The sequence below is a fragment of the Siphateles boraxobius genome, unplaced genomic scaffold (genome assembly GCF_051911475.1).
Source record: "Siphateles boraxobius isolate OS27281-9 unplaced genomic scaffold, OSU_SipBor_1 2, whole genome shotgun sequence".
NCBI classification, from domain to species: Eukaryota; Metazoa; Chordata; class Actinopteri; order Cypriniformes; family Leuciscidae; genus Siphateles; species Siphateles boraxobius.
Genome location: NW_027508810.1, coordinates 11,687,942 through 11,705,447, shown reverse-complemented (window position 1 = coordinate 11,705,447; position 17,506 = coordinate 11,687,942). Strand labels below are relative to the sequence as shown.

The following is a 17,506-nucleotide window of genomic DNA, read 5'->3' as shown; positions in this document are numbered from 1 at the left end:
TTCGTAATCTAATCTCTTCTGAGTTGATGTAAAATGGCGGTGAGATATAAATGGCGGCGGTGCGGGCGGAAGACGTCATTTAACCGTAACCACGCCCATCGCAGAATGAGATCACTGGTTTTCAGTTGGTTTGGTTTACTAGTATTCTCGTTTGTGTTTCGTTAAAATATTTTGTACAATTTTCCTAAAAAAGAAAAATTCTGATTAGCTTCCATTTGCTAGGACGGAAATCTTTTCATGAAAAGATAAGAACGTATCGTTGATTCAAAAAAGGACCCAATGCGCATGCGCAGTGAACACAACAACAGCCCACTACAGCAAAACAATGGCGACTGCCGTGGAGAATATCGTTAAAGTGTGAGTACATGTAGTTTTTAAACTCTTTGAATGAATCTCCATATGATATTCTTAAATTATTGCTGAATTGGGATGGTTTTATATACTAAAGTCAGGCTGAAGTATTGTGGTGGTGTTTGGTGATCTAATCTGATCCTCGTTCATTCATCGTTTTCTGTGACATCAAAGAGCGTTACAGCCATGTGTCTACTTTTTAAATCAGTTACACTAGCCAGTCACTGGTTAGTTTGCTTTTGTATTGCGTTCTGTTGTCCAACTTTTTAAGAAATGTCTATCAAATTGTCGTTGCTTTTTTAACACAGGCAAAAATGAATACATTGCATTGGGGTCCATTGATGTCCATTGTTTCCATTATCAACACGTTGTGACGCACGAAATGTAATTTAAAAATACTTTCCCGCTTACGAAAATTAACCATTGTTTTATTATAGTAAAAGTGGGGTAACCATGTTTATTTGGTGGATTGATTACCATTTGTATAACCACAGTTTTACCGTGTTTTTTGTTTGTTTTATTTGTAGTAAAACCATGGTTAATTTTCGTAAGGGCCGTTATCTTCTCAAGACTAAGATTTAACTAATGAAAAGTGAATATGTGCATCTAAACAGTAAACATGAATCACATGCTGTGCTGAAACTTATATATGCTGGTATTCTCTCTTGTTTGTGTGTGGAATGAAGACTTGGAGAACAGTACTACAAAGATGCTTTAGAGCAGTGTCATAGTTATAACGCCCGGCTGTGTGCTGAGAGGAGCATCCTCATGCCCTTCCTGGACTCCCAGACTGGAGTCGCTCAAAGCAATTGCTACATTTGGATGGAAAAGAGACACAGGAGCGCAGGTTTGGCATCAGCCCATTTACACTGCTTCTATTCTCAGTCTGTCCTACTGTTACTGACATGCAGACTTTATGATTACTATTTAAGGTACAGCACCAGGACAGCTGTACACATATCCCGCCCGCCGCTGGAGGAAGAAAAGAAGAGCTCACCCACCAGAAGACCCTGCTCTAGTTTTTCCTCCACTCAAATCTGGTATTCTGTTACAACATTAGTAGTAGATTTAGTTAATTTCTTGTTGTATGCAAATTTCTAAGGCCTATAAACTTCTGATGAATAACTTTGATGAAAAAACTGTTGCGCACAATCTTCTACATGTCATCTGAATGATAGTTTATATTACTTTAGCAAGTAAAAGAGTTTTTAGTAGAATTGTAAAAATGCCCCCGTTCAGGTCGTGGTACATGTCTTTTTGCTGTGAAATCTATTCTGATTTTTATAAAGTAAATGTGAGAATAACTTTTATATTGTTAGTTATATGTCAAGGTAAGCATTTATAGGCTGAAGCAACTGAGGTTAACATGATAAATCACACATCATTTTTAGGATATGAACAATCATATTAGGATATGAGTATCAATATTAATATCAATACATGAGTATCATTGAATTGCATTGCATTATATGTTTTGGCCCCCACAATTAAAACAACATTGCTTGGATCATAAAGCTGAGCATTTAAATATCTTCTTTCTAAGACATTGTGGGGAGATATAGTGAGACAACTGATTATAAAAATCTCAATGATTTACTTTACAAACTATCAGAACTCCGTCTTACTTTTGGCCATACAAATGACAACAACTGCGGCAAATTGCATATTTGTGACAGTTTGGGTCTCTGAATAAAAAATGGTGGTATTTTTTTCTCCTTGAGTATGGGCTTCATATTCTCCCATGTCATATGAGCCATAAAAGGCGGATGTATCAAATACGGTAGTCAATAGAAAAGCATAGAGCTGCTTCTTCTTCTCCTTTTTTTTAGATTGTGTCCATAGTTTCAATAAATGATTCAACTTTTAAAAAAAAATAGTAGTGCTGTAGTACTCGTCTTGATCTTGAGACCATTTTTTAAAGGTCTTGGTCTTGTCTCTGTCTTAGACTAAGAGGACTCAGGATTTTATCCCAAAATGAATACAAATGACCTGCAAATGATTAAGCAATATCACAAGAGCAAGAAAGCTGTTTTCGTGAATATGAGTACGATGGCAAATGTGATACTGATTTTATATAAACGTTAAGAAGTTAAGGACGTTATAAAGTGACACAAATTTTAGACAAAATTGAATCAGCTGCTTTAAACAAATAGGTTGAATAAATGATTCCGTGACTCACTGATTGATTTGTTTCATATTTAAAAGTAGACCTATCATTTTATTTTCCATCATATTTCTATTCTCAAAATGTTATTTTTAAAACATTAATCTCAACCTTATTTATGCAGATGTAATTGTACAAATTGAGATGCAAATTCTGTGCCACTTCTGCAACACAAAGATGAATGTTATGTTTTAGTGATTTGATTAGTAACAGCTCTATAGTGTCTAATTCTAATTGTATTTATTGATTAAATATAAGACATTTCTCAGACATTTGAGGAGGTGGCCTTGACTACAACACTAAAAAAATAGATATTTTGGACTATTATTTCATAGGTCAAGCTTTACATGTTTAAAAAGTTTAGACAAAAAAGATTGAGATATTTAAGTCAGAAAAAATATTTAAAATTAGATTATAAATCATAACTAAATGATTAAAGAGAGGCATGTTTCCAAAGCTGAGCTGGAGCTGGGCCTGAAAAAAGATGTGTTGGGCCCGTTGGATGGGAGCAGTCTGGAGGCCTTGCTGAAAGGAGAGCCGCTGGATAAAAGAGTGCCCACAGAGCTCAGACCACTTGAGGAAGAAACCAGTCTGTCTGAGATCACTGGAACCAGCACGGCCAGCAGCCACAGTGGCTCCACACGCATCAGAAAGGTATATATGCAGGGCTTTTCAATCTGGGCTTTTCATATATTTTCATATATGAATGCATGGCCTGATTGTTTTCTGTCATTCTCAGAGGATCCTTGAGCCAGAAGAATACTTGGATGATCTGGACGATGAAGATTTTGAGGAGGAAACTCCAAAAAGACGAGGAAAAGGGAAATCTAAGGTACTGTGCCTAGTCTGCTGTTGCTTAATTATTTGAGTATTGATTCAGTATTAATCATTGATAATCTCCTCTTGTGATGGTGGCTACTTGTCATACGATGGCCTGAAGGAATAGAGTTAATAAAATATAATTTTAATCTGCCAGGGTCGAGGAGTTGGGAATGGAAAAAAGAAAATGGAAGCTGCTGCAGCTGCCCAGGAAGAACGAGACAAACCGTATGCTTGTGACAGTGAGTTCTGACATGTTATTTTGGATGTGTGTATGTATATATATATATATATATATATATATATATATATCAAAAGTTTGGGCTAAGTAAGATTTGGATTATTTTTAATAATGAGAATTGTGACACTGAAGGAATGGCTGTTGAAAGTTCATTTTTTGGCATCACACGGATAAGTTACATTTCAAAATATACTAAAAAGTGATAATTTCCCCGTATTACTGTTTTCACTTTTTTTTATTAAATAAATGCTGCCGTGGTAAGCATAAGAGATCTCGTACAAAAACGATTTCTTTCAAAAATATTAAAAGATTTTACTGACCCCAAACTTTTGAACAGTAGTCTATGGAAATATGTTTTTGGCTAACCTTGTGTACTGCTATTGTTCATGGAGTTGCTGAATCTTGATGCCAATATCATGACAGCTGAATTCTGAGTGGTTCATGTTTACAGCTTAGTTCCCATCAATCGGTTTGGTTTTCTGGAGAGAGAGCTTTGATTGTGAAAGTTACATAGGACATTGAAAGCCTTTATGCTAAAAGATCAATGCAAATCCTGTTTTTCATAATGCATAACCCTTTTTACACGACTGTTTTAATTTTAAACCTTTTCTTTTTAATAGTCTGTGGGAAACGCTATAAGAACAGACCAGGCTTGAGTTACCACTACACTCACTCTCACCTGGCTGATGAGGAGGGCGAAGACAAAGAAGAACCTGAGATTCACACCCCTGCACCACAAGAGGAACCCAAGAGTGAGCGTTCATTCATGATGACTGTCATTACACATCACTTGTGCATTATCACTTTAAAGGATTTCTATTCTTTGAGTTTAAACCACACCTTTTATAGTTGTGATTGTTAGATCCTTGTGACTTAAGGATATTCTATATGACATTTCAAATATTTGCCACTTTTGTTACAGCTTTGATTTGGATAATCCTGCTAGTCAAAACATTAATAAAAGCAGGACAGCAGTTGATCTGATGCTCTGTTTTATTACAGCCCCTAAAAAAGGACCAAATGGCCTGGCATTACCCAATGACTATTGCGACTTCTGCCTGGGTGACTCCAACATGAACCAGAAAACCGGCCAGTCTGAAGAGCTGGTGTCCTGCTCTGACTGTGGACGTTCAGGTATGACACCTAGGCACAGAACGAACTCTAAACCTCTACGCTCAGATGCACATAATTCATGCATGGCCTTTTTCTCTTATCCCTTATAAGGACATCCTTCGTGCTTGCAGTTCACTGCCGTGATGATGGCAGCTGTAAAGACTTACCGCTGGCAGTGCATTGAGTGCAAGTGCTGCAATGTTTGTGGCACATCTGAGAATGACGTGAGTCTCCGCACATTATCACTCAAACAAACCCCTTATACAGAAAACCATCCGTTAATGTGTTTAAATCCTCTTTCCCAGGACCAGCTTTTGTTCTGTGATGACTGTGACAGAGGATACCACATGTACTGCCTCAGCCCTCCCATGTCAGACCCTCCAGAAGGTACTAGCAATTATTTGCATGTGCACCAATAATTAAAAAAAATTCTTACAATAATTGGAGTAAGGACTTAATCGCAGTAAAATGTGTTCATCAACTCCCGTTTCCATGCAATTTTCATTATTCCCTAAGAATTGTGGTTATTTTTACCGCCATTATTCATATATCCAAATGCACAGCACAAATAATGTACTCACATACAGTAAGTGTGTTATTGGTCACTGTTTTATTCTACTTACGTCAAATGCAAAAACACATTTCTATGGACGTATTGAATTCTTACATGCCTAAAATGTCTCCATTTCGATGTATTCGACCATGAATATACTGCATTTTATTCATATCTTAATACGTTGTCAATATAAGCTTAGTTTCTTAAGCCCCCCAAAAAATGTGATGCCTTCTTTACTGCTATGTATACGAATCTGCGCATGAAAACTTCATCCGTGTACGTCACAAGCACATACTCACTTTGGCTAGAGATGGAATAGAAGTTTGTCATAAGCCACATATTTTACTATGATTATGCTTAATTGCGTCAATTTGATCCAAGTATTTTGTTTTCACAAGGTAAATTTTAATTGCAAAATTTCTTCAATGTCATTATAATCGCATTATGAGGGTGCATGTAAATGTAGTTGTTATTTACTCAGACTCATGTTGTTGTAGACTCATTTTACTTTTTAGCTTTTGTGAAATGCAAAAAGTAGAAATTTTTAAGGATGTCTACATTGATTCTTTCAATAGTATGAGAGTGGGGCATCTCCAAAAATATGCACAAAGCGCAAAAAAACGATTTGTTTTATGCCTGCTACAGTCTATGCTGCCACCAACAAAACCAGTAAAGTAAATAAAGACTGCACTGAGATGTATCTGTATATAGAGTAGGGTGGCCCCCAAAAGAAAGATTTCCCTAGTTGATTCTATATGTTGGTCATCCATTTCAGCCATTAGTTGACTAGTTGCACTTTTATGATATTAGCTAGTGTTTATTAGCTAGTCTACCTGGGCTACAAAGATGGAGTTGGCGATGTTGACTCATCATCTTCGCAAGTAGGGCTGGAACAGCGTGTCGACTTAATCGGTTACGTTGATTACTCACTTTTTATGTTCATCACTAATCTCCTGTCATGTTTCACACAAAACAAAACTCTACAGCAGATGCTAATGGCTAGTATGGCAGTGCCACTTAATACGGTTGCGTTCATACCACGTTTTGTTTTTTACGAGCGTGACAACCCCATTCTACAACCCAAGGCCCTGTCCCAAATGGCGCAATTCATGCGGACTTTCGGTCTCTTGGACTTAAATTGTGCGTGCTCGCCGAGTCTATGAGTCCGTAGGCCGTCCCATCTAGCATTTTAACGCTCTGAAGTGTGCTCAGCAGCGCCCCCTTTGTACCCTTGAAGCGGTCTTCCGCGAAGCCCGCATAGAAGCAGGCTCCACGCACTTTAACTACCCAGGAATCCTTGCGAAATGCCAATCAGAAAACGGATGGGAGGAGACTGTTAACATGGCTTTATGATATAGGCGTACATTTTACCAGTTGCTACTTACAGTTTATACAAACATTATCGACCAGTGGTTGATATCTCAAACATAATAATAGTGTGTTAAATAATACGATCGCATTATGATTCATTACATAAATAGAACCGAATGTCATGGCTTTACTGAGTCATATAAACGTAGTATGAATATTGCAACCTATACATTTTTCTTAAACTCATTTACATTTTAATTTTGTGTTAAAATTGAACATTATGTATTATTATGTACAACTGTGATCATTTACATAACCATGACATCTATTCTAATGCCCAGGTGGCATATACAATTATAGAACTGTAAAGCAGGCTGTGTAGTTCACATGGACATAAGATTTGGGAAAATAAAATAAATCCTGTTATCAATGCTAAAGACTGTAATTTTTTTTAATGATATTTGTGATATTTTTCTAATAAAGGTACTGATGAGATGACCTTTAAGTTTATTCAGCTTCGACATCTCAGCTGAGACCTTCTTCCTGTTTCCGGCGTGACGATCGAGTCTGTCCCAAAAATACCTCTCAATGCGCCCTCGCGGACTCACGCTAAGGGCCCTATAGGTCTGCACTACATGACGTCACCAAAGTGTGGACTGTGAGGAAGTCCACGAGTCCGGAGTGTGCCATTTGGGACAGGGCCCAACTGACACCTGCGCATTTTCAGGACTCAAAAAAAGCCATTTTTTTATACTGTCGCTGAATGTGGTTGTGAGAGTCCTGAAAATGTGCAGTCTCGTATTAAGCGGCGCTGACATACTAGCCATTAGCATCTGCTCTAGAGTTTTGTTTTGTGTGAAATATGACGGGGGATTAGGGATAAACACAAAGTGCGTAATATATTACGCCGAAGCGTCGTTCCAGGCCTACTTCGCTGTATAGTGGATGTGCCTATAGACAGAAAGTGCATTTATTGCTGTTTTAGTTGGTACTAGTTATAGTTTTGCATTGCTGTTGATGATCAGTATTTGGCTTTAATCATGTTTGCAGGAAGCTGGAGTTGCCACCTGTGTCTGGCTCTTCTGAAGGACAAAGCCTCCATTTATCAGAGCCAGAACACCGCAATGGAGTGACGGAGGAACCGCGACGACAGTCTACCTTGAAGAACACGCAGAAACACTTAAACTGTTGTGAGACTTTCCAGAGTGATGGAGAGGCTGGAAGAGAAATCATTGCCCCTAACATAGCCATTGTTTTTTGTTTTTGTTTTACTATGACTGTTACTCACATCATAAGCAGTGTTTGAAATTAAAGAGGGCGCATTTGAAATAGATTATATACACTTCATGCATTATGTGCAGTATTTCCACAATCCTTCATGTTGGGGCCAATGGTTCAGATGATTAAGCACCTGTTTATGCATTGCCAAATATTTTTTTTCTTTATTCCTCATTCAAGATACATTTGTTTACATAGAGCAAACATATAGCTTAATCCTTTTAAGGATGTTATGGATTTAAATATTCATTTGTATAATTAGTGCATCTCTGTTTATCTGTCGTATATAATTATTTTCTTGCAAGTTATTCTTTCAGGAAGTATTTGTGCCAAGGTCCAGATTCAAAAACCAGAAGATGGTGCTGCATTTTTCATTTTTAATATATCATCATGTTTTTGCTACATTTTCTGGATTCACTCATTAATCCATTTTATTCCCACAAAACACTCTCATAAGGCGGAGTATCTTTCGTAGTAGAATTTTGTATGTGATATAACCAATATCTATTATTGTTGACTAACCATATTGAATTATCGTGAGTACTGTATCGTTTTGTATTCGTTTTTTTTTTTTTTTTTTTTGGTATATCATGTCAGTTTGTATTTGGTATTGAATGTAAATGCTGTATTTTTCTGTCTTTTTTATTTACATTTTTCATATTGGCCTTTCCATAATAAACATTCATGTAACAGAGAAATAATCTTAATTGATTATATTTTATGACCACTACTAGCACAGTAAATAAAGACTGCAATGTATCAGTGTATAGAGTCCTACAGCTCAGATCCACAGACCCAGTAAAATATCCACATGTGAAATAATATGCATGAGATATAAGAGTATACTTTTAAAATAGCTTTTGTTTTTAACTACAACATTTTAGATGAAACATTTTATAATAATTTAAGATCTTATATAATGTCATGACAAATGTTTTCACAGAATTAGAAAAAAAGTTTTGCATGTCACACTACTAATATAGTCTACAGCTCTAGCACAAATTTGTATGTTAAAGAGTTTATGCTTGATAAACACATAGCCAGATGCTACATTTGTATTTTAAAGGTGTCAAAGTTAGGCAATTCAAACCTGAAAACTGCTACATGACCTGCCAAGACGTGATTACACAAACAGACAATCTGAACCTCATATATTTGATGCACAACCTTGATCTCTGGGATCTTTTCAAGCCCACATGCTCTCTGGCATCCTAATATAGATCAGTATTTGTCCCTGAACTCATGACTTGTCAACCAGTGCTGAAACACCAATATCATGAATAGAAAATCCAACTCTTAATAAATGTCTTGATGAAGTCAGCCATTTCCTGTTGGGGTCCACCTGATCCCCTTCTTATGCTCCTTCCACCTACAGAGCAGCAGTGCCTTGAACGTGACCCGGAAGTGCTTGTTACAGAGTGCGTAGCAGAGAGGGTTGACTGTGCTGTTGACGTAGCAGAGCCAGTATCCCAGCTGCCACAGCCCCTCAGGAACGCAGTCGTCACAGAAAGTGGACACTAGAACCATAATGTTATAGGGTGTCCATGTTACAATGAAAGCTAGGAGAATGGCACTGAGGGTCCGGGCCGCTTTCTTCTCCCTGATCAGACACGAGGTCCGGGCTTTCCGGCCCTGCTGGCCTGTGGTCAGTGACAGAGCAGAAGGTTGAGCAGCACTTGTGGTTATAGGATTCATAGGCGAATTAAGCGAATTCTGACTGCCTGGCTGACAGCTCCGCGTGGATTGATTATTGACTGCAGTCTTATCCATTCGAACAAGTGGAATGTATTTCTTATTGTCGTCTGTTCTTGGAGAAATGTGGTCCGTGCATATCTGTGGATGGCTGTATGTAGTATATGAGTTGGACGTCTCGTCCCTCTCCCTTCGTTTCTTCCACCACGCTGCTGTTTGATGGGTGATGGTGGGACAGATGGTCTTTTGTCCCTTCCTGTGCTGCTTCTGGTCTGTTTGTGGTATTACATCCTCAACACTGCGAGAATTTCTGTGACAAGATCTCTGGGAGACATAAATGATGACAAAACTTTTTTTTTTTTACATCTTTGCTCTTAAAAAAAAGGAAAAAAACAAAAAATATGTAGGTTGCCCTGGCAGGGTGAAGTTTACTAAAATTACTCAAACTAAAACTGAAATAAAAAATGTAAATAAATGAAAGCTAAATAAATATATATATATATATATATATATATATATATATATATATATATATATATATATATATATATATATATATATATATATAAATGACAAAAGAACATAACAAAATTACTAAAACTGAAAATACTATAATAGTAGGCTACATAAATATTACTAAAATAACACTGGCTCTGACTAGCAATAGCATGTAGCACATCATGATTGGTTGGCATGTCTCTTAAGTCGAACTAAAGCTTGTACCTTATTTCTTTTCATAATCATTCTTTTTCTCTGGATTATTGCTTGAATTGGTCATAAATGTATTGGTTTTCCCATTCTTTTGAACAAGTCTTTTGTATAATCTCTATAACTAACAAAAACCTGTTCCTTACATCTTCCTCCAGGAAGTGATGTCATTTTAGGTAGAAAAACAATGGCACAAACATTAGTAAGGCTGCATCTGAATCCTTCCTTACTAAGCAAAAAACGCTGGTAGGTCACAATGATAAAGACTAATTCATTTGTCTCCTTGTTTTAGGTAAATCACGGCCATGTTGTAATAAATCATTCCCTCATTTTAGTTAAATCAAATAGTACACTGTAGGGAACAAATTGATAATTTGTCGTAAAGATTTTTTTAATTAGTAGCCACAATATCTGTTTTTACTTTCGCATGTCGTGTGCAGGGCTTCGTAACCACTAAAATTTTAAATAATGGACAACCCTTTTAATGTAAAACTCACCTGAGATGCGTTTCCAGTGCGTCCTCCCTGTGATGCTATCAGTCCAGCAAGCTGCTGAGAGCGTTTCTCTGTCTCACGATACACCCGCCAGTACAACGCAACCATAACACTTACTGGCAGGTAAAATGCAGCGATGGCTGTTCCAAATGTGATCACAGGCTGAGACAGGAACTGGATTGAGCACTGGAATTCTGGAACGGTCCGTTCGCCCACTATATACTGCCAGAACAAAATGGCTGGAGCCCAAAGCACAAAGGAGACGGTCCATGCTAGAGTAATCAGCACTGCTGCTCTTCTGGGTGTTCTAGTGGCTCGATAGGTCAAAGGTCGCATGACAGAGAGGTAGCGGTCGACACTAATGGCCAGCAGGTTCATAACAGAGGCATTGCTTGCCACATAATCCACAGCCAACCACACATCACAGGCTAGGTTTCCTAAAGTCCACTGGCCAATCAGGATGTAGGTAGTGTAGAGGTTCATCGAGATGGCGCCCAAAATGAAGTCAGCCACAGCCAAGCTTAAGAGGAAGTAGTTGCTCACTGTCCTCAGGAGTGGGTTGACCCGAAAAGAGATCATGACCAGGACGTTGCCTATGATGGTGATGAGGGAGAGTGGAATGGTTATGAGAGTGATCATTGCTGTCCTCCAGTTGACGGGACCAGAGACCGGTCCGTCTGTCCCATTGAGTAAACTGGAGAGATTCAGAGCGAATGTGGTCACGTTCATCATCAACTGAAGATGGCTGGATAGATGAGATTATCTTTGTCCTTTAAAAGTATGGTGCATGCTTTGCATTGCATTTTTTGGGGGATTCCTGATGTTTGATTACTCTGTGAAGACAAATAGGACATTTCAAACTCTAAATAGCTAATATTGCAGGTTGAATGAAGGCATATATGTTTTATAATACATGTTTAATTCATACAAACTCTGAAAGTTTTTTGTTGAAAGTGTACATTAAAGAGAAAAATGTCTCAGGTCACATATGTAACCCGGTTCCCATGAGAAGGGAACGAGATGCTGCGTCATGGAATTGACCCTATGGGAACGCTTTCACATGAGCCGGTGTCTGAAGCACGTGTCAAAACGAGCCAATTGGCCAAGCTTTATGGATGTCGTGACTTGACAAAGTGCGTGACCGAGTTCATTAATAGACGCATAAATCATCATCATACGTTACTAGGGATGGGTATCTAGAACCGGTTACATTTTAGAAACCAGCTCCAAATTTTCAAGAACCGGTGATTCGATAAGAAATGTGCATTTCGATTCCGCTTATCGGTTCCCATGCACATTTTAGTGTGATTTTAAACCATTCAAGCGCAAGACGACTGGTGCCTTGTTTACTGTGCTCTGCACACATCCAAAACGTGTGCACAGAAAAGTGATATTAATGTGATTTTAAACCATTTATGTGCAAAGATGATTCGTGCGCTGTTTTCTGTGCTGCGCACACATCCAAAACTTAAGCACAGAAAGCCACCTCTCATACTGAAGTGAATTCTCTTCTGCATATTTCTGCACTTGAACGGACAAATACACACAAAAATATGGCAACATGTTCTCGTAAATACAGTCGGTTATGTCTTAAGTGAACGTAAACAGTTGACAAAGAAATCGCATGTGTAACAGTATATTGGGTCCGTGTAGCTCTTAAAGTTACAGCAGCGCAATATTCCCTAAAAATGTGTTGTAAATCAAACAACAAAAGACAAAAAGAAAATTCACTTGCTGTTCAAGACTGAATAACTTTTGTAACTATATTTGTAACGTAGCCTATATTTTATGCATAAAGTGCAGCATATTTTACATTTGATTACAGTTTCTTTATCTGAATACCTGAAAATCTTAAAACACTGTTTATTTAAATCATATCTTTGCTCATTTGTATTTATTTGTGCGATTGCTAATTTGTTTATTTGTTCTTTTTTAATTACTGAGAGTACTTGTCTTTAATAATGCTTGAAATTTATATCAGTTAGGCTAGCTGTTTTTGCTATGGTAATTTTAAACCATAGGCAAAAGTTCCTTGTTTCAGTGTTCTTTAGCCTGTTTATTTTTGCTCATGGTATTCAGCCACAATGAAATGTTTTGCAGTAAGACTTAGAATAAATGTGAATATCTACACTTTTTTTTTACCAGAGGACCAGCCTGCCACAGCACACTAGCAAGACTCTACTCACACTAGCAGCACACTAGCAAGAGCTTTGGAAGATGCCATACTCCTAGTGTAGTGAGCCCTGACCCCTATAGGTGAGGCAATACCGCGCGCCTCATAGGAAAGGGTGATAGCATCCATAATCCAGTGCGAAATTTGTTGCTTGGTGACCACATTACCTCTGTTGTACAAGACCAAAGCAAATGGACAGGTGAGTGGATTTACGCCACTGGCCTAAGCGGTGGACACAGATCCTCAAGGCAAGACCGGACATAACAGATGCAAGCTTTCCTGCTCCTGCTTCTTGCAAAAAAAACTGTCTGACCAGTTACAGAAGGAACTTTTGGTGCAATAAGGCTCTGACATCAGCCAGAGCAAAATCCAAGCAGGATAAGGCAACTGACAGGGCCATACCCTAATACAGCTACTTTTATGGAAACGAATCTAAGGGCTCAAATGGGGCCTCTGTCAGGGCTCAGAAGACCAAGTCCCAGGAGGTAGATAGGCCTCAGTGGTCTGGCACAGCACAAGCCGTGAGACACCAAAGGATGTCTCCCTACCGAGGCTCCATCAAAAGGTGAGTGGTTAGCAGAGATAGCAGCGACATACACCTTATAGCCAGAGCCATCCCTACTGTGAGACGTTCTTGAAGGAACTTCAGTCCTGAACCCACATTTTATGGCATGCAGCTTTCTCGTGGAAGGAGCTTTATAGTTTAAAATTGTGTTAGCAACCTCAGCCGACAGACCAAAATCTATGAGCAGATGCAAACCCAGACCCAAAGTTTCCAGATGTCTGGTCGAAGATGAAATCCCTTGTGCTTTTGAGATAGGTGATCCCTCTGGACCGGAATCTCCCATGGGAGTCCATCCAGGAGAGTTACTGGGTCCGCACACATTTTAGTCCTCCCTCAAAAATATCAAAATGAATTTTAATATAGAACTTAAAAACATGCTCATTAACAAAATTTGATTGGTCATTATGACTGAAACAATAAAATACACACACAAAAAAACATCCGCCATGACCGTTAATAAGAATGGTCAACTCTGATTAGTTACAAAAGCAAAGGAGTATTTGTTCATGTTATCCTGTTTATTGATGGCCAGCCTGAAACACACGCTAGTCAGCCCTGCAAAGTCAATATCATCATCCTGAAATATCATCATCCTGAAATCAACCCTCCATGTGTATTTAATTTACTTGTGCTGTATAGCAACGGAAAGCATAACACTGTATGTAGCTGCATATTTCAAACACACAGTGTACTGTAAGTTACTGTGTATATAAGCATCTGCTAAATGAGACTAAACTCCTTGTTATTTAACCTTAAATGTTTTTACAGGGTAAGAGTTAACCTCACAATAGTGTCCGACTGTTGAAGTCAGCAGTGAATTGAATGAATGTCAAATCAATGGCATTAGAAGGATTCTGGGGTTACTATAGAACACCCTTAATAGTTACAACTGTCACTTGCGATACAAAAAAAAAATACTTTAAGTACTTGACAAACATAACGTTCTAGTCCACGGATGCAGATCCTTCTCCTGAATGCTACAGTTAATCCCGTTGGACAGGTTCCTCTGAATGGAATATCATCACTCACAAAATGCGATGCTCACTCCACCCTCAGCAATAAAGAACATAGAGATCAATCAAGTGTGGAAAATGGTTCAGCATAGCCCACTATGTCTTTCCCGTTTTCATCAATTACAATTATTATTTACTTTTACTAAAATGAACTTCCACATATAATCCATAACCTTTAACAGTGTAATTGTAATAAGATCATTCTAGTCCCCTTTAATCCACATGTTTCCCAAAGCCATTGCCAGGCTTATTGCAACAACTAACTGCTAAATTGTATATGCTCGTGGCTTTTTTTCGGTCCCATATGCAGTAGAAGTAGTAGCAGCAAACACACTGTGATATTATCATGGTCAATTTCTGGGGTACCTCTCAATCAACTCCCTAGCTCCTGAGCTTGTGAATCATTATATCGTGTACATAAGTCTGGGCACTAGTAAGGACCCTGGTTCACAACACATTGGGGCAGTGATTACTCAAACTGTGTACAACGTCCCCGTACAACATTTTACAATGTCACCGCTTGTATTAATCAACAGGCAGAACCTATATCTTTTTGATTTTATTTTTATGCGGTTTAAACATATTGTTCTGTTACATATCCTTACAACATTAGAGCAGAGTATTAACTATTAATGATTACTAGATGTGTTCACTGTCTGTCTAATGTAACGGACGTAGGCCAGTAAGAGCTGTGCATGTAAACCTCACTCTACTGGCCTCAAGAAGCGCACTAGCATCCGCGGTCTTTAGCCTACCACGCCAGACACCCTTGGTCGAATCCCACTCTGAACGGGTCGAGACTGGTTACATTAGCAATGTGTAGCTATGCTGACATAACAATAATAATAAAAGAATGAAAAAACGGTTTGTCTTTTTAAATCTTCTATCTCATATCATTGTATTTATTGAGTTTTCAGAAATGTCACTTCCAGTAAGGGAGCATAGTGGGCATTAATTCTCCCTGGTTTTTGCAGTGCATTGTGGGATTTTTTAGGGAGCGAACATTCCAGTGCACTGGAAGGATTTTGCGATTGAGACAGCCCTTAAAATGGCCAAATCCCTGATCAACGCCCTGATTGAGACGCACCCAGGACCAGGGCTGGGAACCACTGCAGTAGTGCTTTCAGGTGTGCTCTCTTTCAGGATTGCAGAAGAATAAGGAGCAGGACAAGTAACACTCTTACTTAAGCAATAAATCAACAACAACAAAAATAAACATGATGTAATGTTTCTCTTGAGTCATTTTTGCTTATTAGTATTGTCATTATGAATACATAAAGTAGCCAATATTTGTATTATTTCACTGTGGCGAGCAGGACGAGGCCGAGGGCCGTGAGAGATTGGTGATTGATAACGAGCGACACATATTTAATTATTGTAGGTTTGTGTTTCTCTGTTTTCATTTATTTTGAGGAATACTGACTCTGTTTTTGTGCAAGTGAGATAAGTAAATGCATGCTCACATTTAGTCTAGAACTACAATAATCATCATATTTACACAGCGCAAACAACGCCATAGCACTTACTTTTGATTTCTCTCAACAAGGGGACAGTAAATGGGAAAAAGTAACTTGCATTATACTTTGAAAAATAAATATTTTATTGAAATGAAGGTAATGCGTTACTTAGTTACGTGACAAAAGTTCCGTCAGGACCACCATCGTCAAATACGATTGACAATTAGCATACAGTTTGGAGATGCAGCCTAGCTTGGATAAGAGCAGGGTGAGCAGCAATAACCCCCCTTAGGGTAAAAAGAACAGAACCAACATGGGTCTATTGCAGACATCATTAATTCAATATTTTAATGTGCAACATAATTCGAGAATTGAGTCTGATTCAAAGGGGAATCAGAATGCCAAATCCTGATGGACGAGAGGAGGAGCTGGGGAAGGAGGAGGGTATATGGATGCTGTGATAGAGGTCGTATTCCTTGGTAGACGTGGATCAGCTGAGAGTCATGTGAGCTTGAATAACGTGACCTGCCAGAACTGACGCTATACGCTTGATTAATATGATTACGTAACTTGCATTTTTGGTAATGCGTTAGCCCCAACAGTGCACATTGTGTTAAGAATAGGGGACAAGAACAAGGTGATCGTAAGGCGAAATCAATTTTAGGCTAAATCTTGAAAAATGGGGAAGATGGTCACACAGGACCACTTGTCACAAAACCAATGCTAAACTTTTTTTTTTTGCCTCAAAACCATCTCAGTACCCAAAGGTTTTGAGACTAAACTCCTTTGTTTGTTTAGCAGTGGTTTTTCATGTTTTAAACTAGGTGCATTTTAAATAAATTTTTGCTATAGCGGGTGAACACAGTAAAACCACACTGACATAAATTTAGCCAAGGATCAATTGTAACTGCAAGATGTGTTCTCTATAGAGTATTTTTCAAAGATGTCAAGTTTTGCAGTTTCATGAATTCTTTTGTGTTTTATAATTGTTTTACTGTTGAAATTAAGCTGAAAAAATGTTTGTTCAAGAACATGAGATCGACATTAAAATAAATTATTACTTATAATTAAATAAATGTAGCCTACAAACACACACAGTCAAAAAGTAAAATTCACGTTATTTCGTGTAGGCTACCTAATAAAACATACAATACAAAGATTTATACCTGTAAGACTGTGTATTTTCAGCTCGTAAAAATGCATGTTTTAATAAGCAATTTTAATCTATAACAAAATAAAGCAAGTTATTTCTAAATTTCAGGGTTTTTATATAACACGTTTTTGTAATGTATAACTCAATAAAATCCATAAAGGAAAGCTCACCTGCAGTAGAAATGTTGAATCATCTCCTATCTGTTGTTCTCTATGTGTCTCTTGCTCTGAACTCTCCAGCACAGAACTATTCACTGAGCTGAACAATCAGACAAACTCTGAAGCAGGACAACTGCTGCTGACACTCCTCACTTCCAAAACAAACACCTTGGCACTGACTGCATCAGATCCCACCTATCTTTTTCGTAATTTGGCCAAGTGGCATGCAAAACATTTTTTTTAACTGAATGCTTTTTATT

At 38.1% G+C, this 17,506-nt stretch overlaps 2 protein-coding genes across 3 annotated transcripts; one reads left to right on the top strand and one right to left on the bottom strand.

Annotated features, from left to right (window-relative positions):
• The first annotated feature begins 53 nt into the window (after positions 1-53).
• On the top strand, positions 54-8,531 carry dpf2l (D4, zinc and double PHD fingers family 2, like). 2 transcript variants are annotated; one of them, XM_077235916.1, is made up of 11 exons: positions 54-357; positions 1,038-1,198; positions 1,284-1,391; positions 2,973-3,169; positions 3,255-3,347; positions 3,492-3,576; positions 4,196-4,327; positions 4,578-4,709; positions 4,800-4,912; positions 4,994-5,075; positions 7,606-8,531. In XM_077235916.1, the coding sequence occupies exons 1-11, from the start codon at positions 326-328 to the stop codon at positions 7,686-7,688; spliced, it is 1,218 nt and encodes a 405-aa protein (XP_077092031.1). In that variant the 5' UTR covers positions 54-325; the 3' UTR covers positions 7,689-8,531. The 2 variants fall into 2 exon arrangements, with proteins under 2 accessions (XP_077092031.1, XP_077092030.1); XM_077235915.1 differs by having other exon boundaries at positions 198-357; positions 4,800-5,075; positions 7,606-7,816.
• Positions 8,532-17,343, bottom strand: chrm1a (cholinergic receptor, muscarinic 1a). The gene is made up of 3 exons (XM_077235914.1): positions 17,259-17,343; positions 10,731-11,560; positions 8,532-9,849 (listed from the first exon to the last, which is right to left on the bottom strand). The coding sequence occupies exons 2-3, from the start codon at positions 11,457-11,459 to the stop codon at positions 9,151-9,153; spliced, it is 1,428 nt and encodes a 475-aa protein (XP_077092029.1). The 5' UTR covers positions 11,460-11,560; positions 17,259-17,343; the 3' UTR covers positions 8,532-9,150.
• Positions 17,344-17,506: the final 163 nt, after the last annotated feature.